This window comes from Dreissena polymorpha, chromosome 1, assembly GCF_020536995.1.
Source record: "Dreissena polymorpha isolate Duluth1 chromosome 1, UMN_Dpol_1.0, whole genome shotgun sequence".
Classification (NCBI taxonomy): domain Eukaryota; kingdom Metazoa; phylum Mollusca; class Bivalvia; order Myida; family Dreissenidae; genus Dreissena; species Dreissena polymorpha.
The window spans coordinates 63524949-63536031 of NC_068355.1; the positions used below are offsets into that span (position 1 = coordinate 63524949).

At 37.3% G+C, this 11083-nt stretch overlaps 1 protein-coding gene across 3 annotated transcripts in view; it reads left to right on the forward strand.

Moving 5' to 3' along the window:
- Positions 1–11083, forward strand: part of LOC127832011 (major vault protein-like) — a 44859-nt gene that overhangs the window by 24115 nt on the left and 9661 nt on the right. For all 3 annotated transcript variants that reach the window (XM_052357144.1, XM_052357153.1, XM_052357157.1), the window contains exons 4-8: positions 1434–1557; positions 1748–2100; positions 5387–5497; positions 5913–6032; positions 9061–9210. In XM_052357144.1, the coding sequence (XP_052213104.1) occupies positions 1434–1557; positions 1748–2100; positions 5387–5497; positions 5913–6032; positions 9061–9210 (858 nt within the window). The remainder of the gene's footprint in view (positions 1–1433; positions 1558–1747; positions 2101–5386; positions 5498–5912; positions 6033–9060; positions 9211–11083) is intronic.

Consider the following 11083-nt stretch of genomic DNA (forward strand, 5'->3'; position numbering starts at 1 on the left):
GTAAACATGTAAAATCTCTGTATCACTGTCCAACAGGTTTTAAATTCAAACTTAAGAAATGTGTTTGGGGTCATTTTGTTAAAGGTAACTATCCAAGTTCCAGAACACTGATCTGCAATTAAACAAGTACATGTATACACTTAAATGAGGTTGGTAAAGTCTGGTTAATGTTTGCATGCAACAACTCCATATATCTATATCTCCTAAGGAAATTAAAATAAATCTCTAGCTGACATACTCAGGTTGCCATTTTGATTAAGGTCAAGGTCACTGTTTGTTTAAATTTATAACAAGCTTGTGTTCAATAACTTGAAACTGGTAAAATGGAGATATTGTCCTGAGTTTGTGTGTTTTGGTAGGTAGAGAACATGCTAATCTAGTGAGGGATTGCATTTAGGGCAAGTTAAGTCAAGGTCACTGTTACTACAAGTATATAAAGAGTTTTGGCTCAATGACTTAAGTTTGAATGGAGGTATTTGTGTAGAACATATAGCTATTTTGGGATTGCAGGTCTGTGGGATCAAGGTCACTGTTATACACGATAAAACACAAGAACAGTTTTTAACCAGGTTTTTTAACCAGGTTTTCCGAAGGAAAAAACTGGTTATTAGATTGGCGAATGTGGGCGGGCTGGCGGGCAGGCGGAACAAGCTTGTCCGGGCCATAACTATGTCGTTCATTGTCAGATTTTAAAATCATTTGGCACATTTGTTCACCATCATTGGACGGTGTGTCGCGCGAAATAATTACGTCGATATCTCCAAGGTCAAGGTCACACTTTGAGTTCAAAGGTCAAAAATGGCCATAAATGAGCTTGTCTGGGCCATAACTATGTCATTTATTGTGAGATTTTAAAATCATTTGGCACATTTGTTCACCATCATGGGACGGTGCGTTGCATGAAAGAATCACGTCAATATCTCCAATGTCAAGGTTGCCACGACTAAAAATATATTAATTTTCAAACAAACTTACAAAGGGGGTTAATTTTGTTTGTTCATTTCAAAAGTTCAGTTTGAGTTGTCTCCCTTTATCAGATTTTTTTTTCACAATGAAAACCTGGTTTTGTGACAATTTTGTCCCTTGTTCTTCAATAATTTACTTTTTGATGGATATATTGTGCTGTTGTTGAGTTTGTAGGTAGTTTACAAGCATAGGTAGTTTACAAGCATGACTTGGTTGTGTTTGCATTGGTCCTGTTGGGTAAGGGTCACTTTTACTAAAAAAAAGTGAAAATTTGTTTCTTCTTCATTAAGTCAGGAGAGGTGTTGTGCTCTAATTTTCTGTGTAGGTATTTTATATGCAGACCTTGTTTACAAAAGTAATTAAATTTTGCTGAATCAATTGTAACAAACTACATCAAGTATGAGAAGGGGGCGGCTTCGAAATATGAATTGTATGAAGTATGAACAACAATCATTAATCTCTTTCAGGCTGTCACTCCCCTGAAAGTGGTTGCCCCCAACTCTGCATTGAGACTTCGTTCGATTCTTGACTTTGAAGACGAGACTGGTGAAAAGAGAACAGCAGGGGATGAGTGGCTGTTTGAGGGACCAGGCATGTTTAGAATTCACATTTACTTTGGCCCTTAATCAATAAGCAGTCTTACACTTCAGTATTTTCCTGTAAACATTTCCAAGAAGTTGGAAAAAAAATTAACATGATAGATATGTTTTTATTTAGATTACCAAAGAGGTATCATGTATTTGAAGGACGAAAATATTTACAATAGTTATTTCCCAAACAGGAACCTATATTCCAAGAAAGGAAGTTGTTGTGGAGGAAACTGTACGTGCAACTGTCATCAAGCCAAACCAGGCAATCAGACTGCGCGCACGTAAAGAGTGCATCGATCGCCAAGGCAACAACAGAGTGACAGGTGAAGAATGGCTGGTGAAAAAGACTGGGGCCTATCTGCCAGGGGCTTATGAGGAAGTGGTGGACATTGTGAATGCGTATGTGCTTACAGAAAAGAAGGGGCTCCATATGCGATCATTGCGCACGTTCAAGGACGATTTCGGAGTCGTCCGTAAGAACGGGGAGGAATGGCTGATCACTATGGACAAGACAGAGACACACATTCCCAATGTGTATGAGGAGGTATGTGATCAGATCAGATGTATGACACACATTCTCAATGTGTATGAGGAGGTTTGTGATCAGATCAGATGTATGTCACATATTCCCAATGTGTATGAGAAGATTTTACGCATGCGCAGGGCGGAAGAAAACAAACTTGAAAATTGACTTCAAAACTTGTGGATTTTTTCAAAATTTTGAACTTTTTAAAGATTCTTTTTACTAAAAAACTCTTTAAAACAGTTAATAAAACCTTGATCAGATGAATGTCGCAAATTACCTTGTGTGTGAGGAGGTATGTAATCAGATGTATGTCACACATTCCCAATGTGTATGAGGAGGTATGTGATCAGATGTATGTCATACATTCCCAATGTGTGGGAGGAGGTATTTGATCAGATGTATGTCACACATTCCCAATGTATATGAGGAGGTATTTGATCAGATTTATGTCACACATTCCCAATGTGTATGAGGAGGTATTTGATCAGATGTATGTCACACATTCCCAATGTATATGAGGAGGTATTTGATCAGATGTAAGTCTCACATTCCCAATGTGTATGAGGAGGTATTTGATCAGATGTATGTCACACATTCCCAATGTATATGAGGAGGTATTTGATCAGATATAGGTCACACATTCCCAATGTATATGAGGAGGTATTTGGTCAGATGTATGTCTCACATTTCCGATGTGTGTTAGAATGTATGTGATCAGATGTATGTCACACATTCCCAATGTGTGGGAGGAGGTATGCGATCAGATGTATGTCACACATTCCCAATGTGTATGAGGAGATGTGTGATCAGATGTATGTCACACATTCCCTTGTTTTTGAGGAGGTATGTGATCAGATGTATGTCACACATTCCCAATATGTATGAGGAGGTTTGTGATCAGATGTATGTCACATTCCCAATGTGTATGAGGAGGTATGTGATCAGATGTATGTCACACATTCCTAATGTGTGGGAGGAGGTATGTGATCAGATGTATGTCACACAACTCCAATGTGTGGGAGGAGGTATTTGATCAGATGTATGTCACACGTTCCCAATGTATATGAGGAGGCATGTGATCAGATGTATGTCACACGTTCCCAATGAATATGAGGAGGTATGTGATCAAATGTATGTCACACATTCCCTTGTTTTTGAGGAGGTTTGTGATCAAATGTATGTCACAAATTTCCTTTTGTTGGGGAGGTATGTAATCAGATGTATGTCATGGTGAGCTTTTGTGAAAGCCTTTTGTCTGTCGTGCGTTTTCCGTTGTGCGTTGTGCGGCGTCAACATTTGCCTTGTTCACTCTTTAGAGGCCACATTTATTTCCAATCTTCGTGAAATTTGGTTAGAAGATTGGTCTCAATGATATCTTGGATGAGTTCGAAAATGGTAACGTTTGCTTGAAAAACATGGCTGCCAAGGGATGGGGCATTTTTCCTTATATGGCTATAGTAAAATCTTGTTAACACTCTAGAGGCCTCATTTATTGTCTGACCTTCATGAAACTTGGTCAGAAGATTAATCCCAATAATATCTTGGATGAGTTTTGATAATGATGCATCTTGGTTGAAAAACATGGCCGCCTGGGGGCGGGGCATTTTTCCTTATATGGCTATAGTAAAACCTTGTTAACACTCTAGAGGCCACGTTTTTTTTTCCGATCTTCATGAAACTTGGTCAGAAGATTTTCCCAATGATTTCTTGGATAAATTAGAAAATGGTAGCGTTTGCTTGAAAAACATGGCTGCCAAGGGGCGGGGCATTTTAATAAGCCCGTTTTAAAAAAACAGGACGTATTATGGTTTCACCTTGGCGGCGGGCGGGCGGCGTCCACGACAGTTTCCACTCTCTTATTCAAATAGTTTTCATCTAATCTTCACCAAACTTGGTTAGAAGTTTGATCTAGACAATATCTAGGTCAAGTTCGAATATGGGTCATGCCGGGTCAAAAACTAGGTCACAGTGTCACTTAGTGCATTTCAAGCATTTAGCATGGTTTTCGCTCTCTAATTGAAGTAGTTTTCATCTGATCTTCACGAAACTTGGTCTAAAGTTGTATCTGGACAATATCTAGGTCAAGTTCGAATATGGGTCATGCCGGGTCAAAAACTAGGTCACTGGGTCATTTAGTGCATTTCAAGCATTAAGCATGGTGTCCGCTCTCTAATAGAAATAGTTTTCATCCGATAATCACCAAACTTGGAGAGAAGTTGTATCTAGAAAATATATAGGTAAAGTTTGAATATGAGTCATGCTGGGTCAAAAACTAGGTCACAGGAATATTTAGTGCATTTCAAGCATTTAGCATGGTGTCCGCTCTCTAATAGAAATAGTTTTCTTCCGATTATCACCAAACTTGGTCAGAAGTTGTATCTAGAAAATATCTAGGTCAAGTTCAAATATGGGTCATGCCGGGTCAAAAACTAGGTCATGAGGTCACTTAGTTCATTTGAAGCATTTAGCATGGTGTCGGCTCTTTAATTGAAGTAGTTATTATCTGATCTTCACCAAATTTGGTCAGAAGTTGTGTCTAGATGATATGTAGGTGAAGTTCAAATATGGGTCATGGTAAAGCTATCAAGTTGTCCAAAACCTTCAAACGGGCATATCTTGTGACAGTTTGGCACTCTTGTTCCTTATATGGCTATATATGGCTATAGTAAAATCTTGTTAACAATCGAGAGGCCACATTTTTGTCCGATCTTCATGAAACTCGGTCAGAAGATTCATCCCAATAATATCTTGGACAAGTTCAAAAATGATGCTGGTTTGTTGAAAAACATGGCCACCGGGGGAGGGGCATTTTTCCTTATATGGCTATAGTAAAACCTCCTGAACACTCTAGAGGTCACATTTATTTTCAGATCATCATGAAACTTGGTCAGAAGATTTGTTCCAATGAATGCTTTAAAAACATGGCCACCATGGGCGGGGCATTATTCCTTATATGGCTATATATGGCTTTAGTAAAACCTTGTTAACACTCTAGAGGCCACATTTACTGTCCTATCTTCATCAAACTTGGCCAGAAGATTCATCCCAATAATATCTTGGACGAGTTCAAAAATGATGCCGGTTCGTTGAAAAACATGGCTTCCAGGGGGCGGGGCATTTTTCCTTATATGGCTACAGTTAAACCTTGTAAACATTTATTTTCTGATCTTCATGAAACTTGGTCAGAAGATTTGTCCCAATAATATCTTGTTATTTCAGGTGAGCGACTTTGGGCCTTTCAGGCCCTCTTGTTAGTACTTGTACTTCTATTACCATGTTTCATCATGTTTTTCTGTTTTCAAAGGTGGTGGGGGTAACCAATATCACATCACTTAGCAACCGTCAGTATTGCGTGATTCTGGACCCTGTTGATGAAAAGGGTCGCCCACAAATGGGACGCAAAAAGCTGGTCAAGGTATATATAAAAAATTTACAAAGCTGCATAAAAATTGATTCGAAGAAGATTATGGTTAATTATAAAATGAAAAATTATTATGTTTTATGATTGTACTAAGGCTAACTTGGTAAACCATAAAAAAATCTGATAATGATGATTATGATGATGATCATCATGACCACAATGAGAATGAGGATGATGATGATGATGTTATGGATAGTTATTGATGATGTTGTTGATAGTTATTGATGATGATGATGACAATCAGAATGATGATGATGTTTACAATGATAAAGATCATATTTGTAACAAGTATGATGATTATTCTGATGATGATGATGATGATGATTAGGAAACACATTATTATGATGACAAAGACTATGATGATGACAGTCCTTACAAACATAACACAGATGATGGAATATTGTTTCAGGGAGAGCGATCGTTTTTCCTGTTGCCAGGTGAGCACTTGGAGCGAGGTATACAGAACGTCTATATCCTGGGGGAAGACGAGGGACTCATCCTGCGGGCCAACGAGACATTCACTGATGGGGTAGGGCACATTGAGATGTACAGTGGTGTTGTTTAATGAGACATTTATTGACAGTGTAGATCACACTCAGATGTACAGTTGTGGTGGTTACTAGTATTGTGTATTAAGAGTAGTCCTTCTGTCTTAACGAGACATTCATAGATGTACAGTTACATACAGTGGTGTTCGTAACAATTATTGTAAATTACAAAGACAATAAACAAGAGAACCATCAGCCTTTTTGAGCTCACCTGAGACCCAATGGAACTAAATTATTTTGATAAGGTGGAGTTTGAAATAATTTAAAACATAAATATGTTATTTCGTTTTTAGCTCATCTATTTTTTGAAAAAAAATTATGAGCTATTGTCATCACCTTGGCGTCGGCGTCGGCGTCGGCGTCGGCGTTGGCGTTGGCGTCGGCGTCCGGTTAAGTTTTGCGTTTAGGTCCACTTTTCTCAGAAAGTGTCAATGCTATTGCATTCAAACTTGGTACACTTACTTACTATCATGAGGGGACTGGGCAGGCAAAGTTAGATAACTCTGGCGTGCATTTTGACACAATTATGTGCCCTTTTTATACTTAAAAAATTGAAAATTTTGGTTAAGTTTTGCGTTTAGTTCCACTTTTCTCAGTGAGTATCAATGCTATTGCATTCAAACTTGGTACACTTACTTACTATCATGAGGGGACTGGGCAGGCAAAGTTAGATAACTCTGGCATGCATTTTGACAGAATTATGTGCCCTTTTTATACTTAGAAAATTGACAATTTTGGTTAAGTTTTGTGTTTAGGTCCATTTTATTCCTTAAGCATCAAAGCTATTGCTTTCATTCTTGCAACACTTACTAACTATCATAAGGGGACTGTGCAGGCAAAGTAATGTAACTCTGACTGGCATTTTGACAGAATTATGTGCCCTTTTTATACTTAGAAAATTGAAAATTTGATTAAGTTTTGTGTTTAGGTCCACTTTATTCCTACAGTATCAAAGCTATTGCTTTCATACTTGCAAGATTTATGAACTATCATAAGGGGACGGTGCAGGCAAAGTTATGTAGCTCTGACTGGCATTTGGACGGAATTATGGGCCCTTTATACTTAGAAAATTTAAAATTTGGTTAAGATTTATGTTTTGGTCCACTTTACCCCTAAAGTATCATAGATATTGCTTTCATACTTGGAACACTCACAAACTATCATAAGGGTACAGTAAAAGGACAAGTTGCATAACTCTGGTTGTCATTGTTATGGAATTATGGCCCTTTTTTGACTTAGTAACTTTTAATATATGGTTAAATTTTGTGTTTCGATCCACTCGAAGTATCAAGGCTATTGCTTTCAAACTTCAAATACTTACATGCTATCATGAGGTTACTGTACCTGGCAACTTGAATTTTACTTTGACCTTTGAATGACCTTGACTCTCAAGGTCAAATTATTAAATTTTGCTAAAATTGCCATAACTTCTTTATTTATGATTAGATTTGATTGATACTTTGATGAAACTACTCTTACCTGACATACCACAATAGACTTCACCCAAACCATCCCCCGTGCCCTCCCCCCCTCCCCCTCCCCCCCCCTATTTTTTTTTTTTTTTTTTTTTTTTTAAGATCATCTCACAAATGACCACCACACCCTCACACTATACCCCCCCCCCACTCCCCCCACCCCCCCCCCCCCGCCAATTTTTTTTTTTGATTTTTTTTTTTTTTTTTTTTTTTTTTTTTAAGATCATCTCACAAATTATCACCACACCCTCACACTATACCCCCCCCCCCATTTTTTTTTTAAAACGGTTATGTTTGAAATACCGTCCAACCATCGCACCCAAAACCCCCCCCCCCCCCCCCGATTTTTTTTTTTTTTTTTTTTTTTTCGCTTTTTTGGAAGATAATGTAATAAATGTCCACAACCCCACACTATACACCCTTCTTCACTCCACTCCTCCCTCCTTTGTGATTGAAAATGAGAGTCCCTTCACCTTTAAAAAGAAAATAGATGAGCGGTCTGCACCCGCAAGGCGGTGCTCTTGTTTGAACTGAGTTATCACTAGAACAAATGCTTTTATAGAGGCTTATGATAATTTGATAAAAAAGCGACTTCTAGAGTGTTCACATGCTTTTATTTAGTGACCTTGTTATTAAGTTCACATAACCAAGTTGCCATCTCATGCAATATATCATTAGAGCAAATGTTCTGATCAAGTTTCATGAAGTCTGGACAATAAATGTGACTACAAGAGTGTTAACAAAGTTATACTATAGACATATAAGCGAAACTGCTCTGTCCCCTGGTGGACATGTTTTTCAACAGACCAAAAGCATTTCTTAGCTGATTCCAGATACCATTTCATATAAGGAAATTGTTCCCCTTACCCTGGCAGCTATGTTTTTCAGCCAACCAGAACACTTTTACCCATTCGACCAAATATTTTGACCAAGTTTCTTTATGGTTGGAATATAAATGTCACTTATAGTGTTAGCAATGTATTACTTAAGCCATTTAAGGAAAACTGCTCCGCCTTGTGATGGCCATGTTTTTATACCAAACCTATCTAATTTGGTAATCGTCGAACATATCATTGGGACAAAAGTTTTGACCAAGTTTAATGGAGTTTGGACAATACATGCGGTCTCTAGGTTGTTAAAAAGGTAAATGTCAACAATGATGTTGCAGAAAGGTCAAAAGGCAATCACACTAGCTCACCATAAGCCAAATTTTGTCATTGTTTAGTAAGAATATTGACATTAAAATTAACACAATTGTACTGAAGTAGAAAAGTACAAATACATGTATCAAATGTTGAAAGCTTTCTAAGTGTCATATTTATTTCCCATCCACAGCACTTTCTTTACTGGGTATCTCAAATGCCTGATTATTAGCAAGACAATAATAATCTCCTTGAAATAATCATCGGCAACAACATTACAAATGTCGTGTAATCTGTTATGTGAACTTAAACTTAGTATAGTTTACAATTAAGTTCTTCTATAACTATAGGTACAACTATTTTTACTTTTTTACTTGTTTGTCCCCTGACAGGATGTGACACGTCGCCCTGGTGATCGCTGGATGATTCGTGGCCCCAAGGAGTATGTGCCGCCAGTTGAGGTGGAGGTCGTGATGAAGAGACAGGCGATACCATTGGATGAGAATGAGGGTGTGTACGTAAGGGACATCAAGTCGGGAAGGGTGAGAAAACTGGACGTGGACATTATTACAATGTCTGTTTCCTCTTTATTTTACTCTTATGTTTTGTCAACCAGTTAACCATTTCATTATTTTCTGTATATGGTAAAACTTCATTTATGATTAATCAGAACACTTTATCAATAGTCGATATAGCTTATCAATAGTCCCAATTTCAATTGTTTATCAATAGTCCAAACGATTTTAATTTATAGTCCAAATGATTAAACAATTGTCCCAATAGTTTATTATTTGTTCACATCGCATATGTTTATCGAAGGTCCCAATGTTTTTTGAATAGTCAAAGTGTTGTTTTAATCGTTCCAATGATTTATTAAGTGTTTAAATAACAATTGTTAATCAATAGTCATTATGGTTCATCATAAATGGAAAAGTCCAATTAGTAAATCAATGGTCCCAATGGTTTATCAAATGTCCCAATTATGGTTTGCCAATGGTCCCATAGTTTTATCATTTATCAATTTTCAAACTGTTTATCAATAGTACTAATGGTTTATCAATAGTCTCAAGTTTTAATCAATAGTAACCATGATGTTTCAATAGTAACACTTGTTTATCAAATGTTGTTTTGGTTTTATCATTAGTCTTATTTGTTTATAAATTTTCACAATGATTTATTATTAGTTACAATGGTTAATCAAAAGTCTCACTGTTTTATCAATAGCCCAAATGGTTTAACAATAGTGTTATTGGTTTATTAACAGTCTCTATGGTTTATCAAAATTCTCATTGGTTTATTAGCTCCGCTGGCCTGAGCTTATGTCATGGTCCTGTGTCCGTCGTGCGTGCGTCCGTGCGTGCGTGCGTTAACTTTTTCTTTAAACATCTTCTCCTAAACTACTGGTCCAATTCTGATGAAATTACTCAGGAATGTTCCTGGGGTGAACCTCTTTCAAATTTTTTCAAATTATGCCCCTGGGGTCAAATTTGACTCTGCCCCCGGGAGTCAAAAAATTGAAAATTTGCTTATATAAGGCCTTTATTGTGAAAACTTTAAAAATATTGTCCATAATCATTGGGCCTAGGGCTACCAAATTTGGTATGTAGTGACATCTTATAGTCCTCTACCAAGTTTTTTCAAATTATGCCCCTGGGGTCAAATTTGACCCTGCCCTGGGGGGTCAGAAAATTGAAAATTTGCTTATATAAGGCCTATTTTGTGAAAACTTTAAAAATCTTCTTGTCCATAACCATTGGGTCTAGGGCTACAAAATTTGGTATGTAGTGACATCTTATAGTCCTCTACCAAGTTTCTTCAAATTATGCCCCTGGGGTCAAATTTGACCCTGCCCCAGGGGGTCAAAAAATTGAAAATTTGCTTATATAAGGCCTATTTTGCGAAAACTTTAAAAATCTTCTCATCCATAACCATTGGGCCTAGGGCTACCAAATGTGGTATGTACTGACATCTTATAGTCCTCTACCAAGTTTCTTCAAATTATGCCCCTGGGGTTAAATTTGACCCTGCCCCAGGGGGTCAAAAATTGAAAATTTGCTTATATTAGGCCTTTATTGTGCAAACTATAAAAATCTTCTTGTCCATAACCGTATGGCATAGGGCTTCCAAATTTGGTATGCAATGAAATCTAATAGTCCTCTACCAAGTTTGTTCAAATTAAGCCCCTCGGATCAAATTTGATCGTTCCCAAGGGTCACAAAATTGAACATATGCTTATATTGGACCCATTTTGTGCAAACTTTAAATATCTATTTGTCCATAACCATTCGGCCTATTTCTACCAAATTTGGTATTAAGTGACATCTAATAGTTTTCTACCTAGTTTGTTCAAATTATGCCCCTGCGGACAAATTTGACCCTGCCATGGGGGTCACAAAAATGAACTTATGCTTAAAT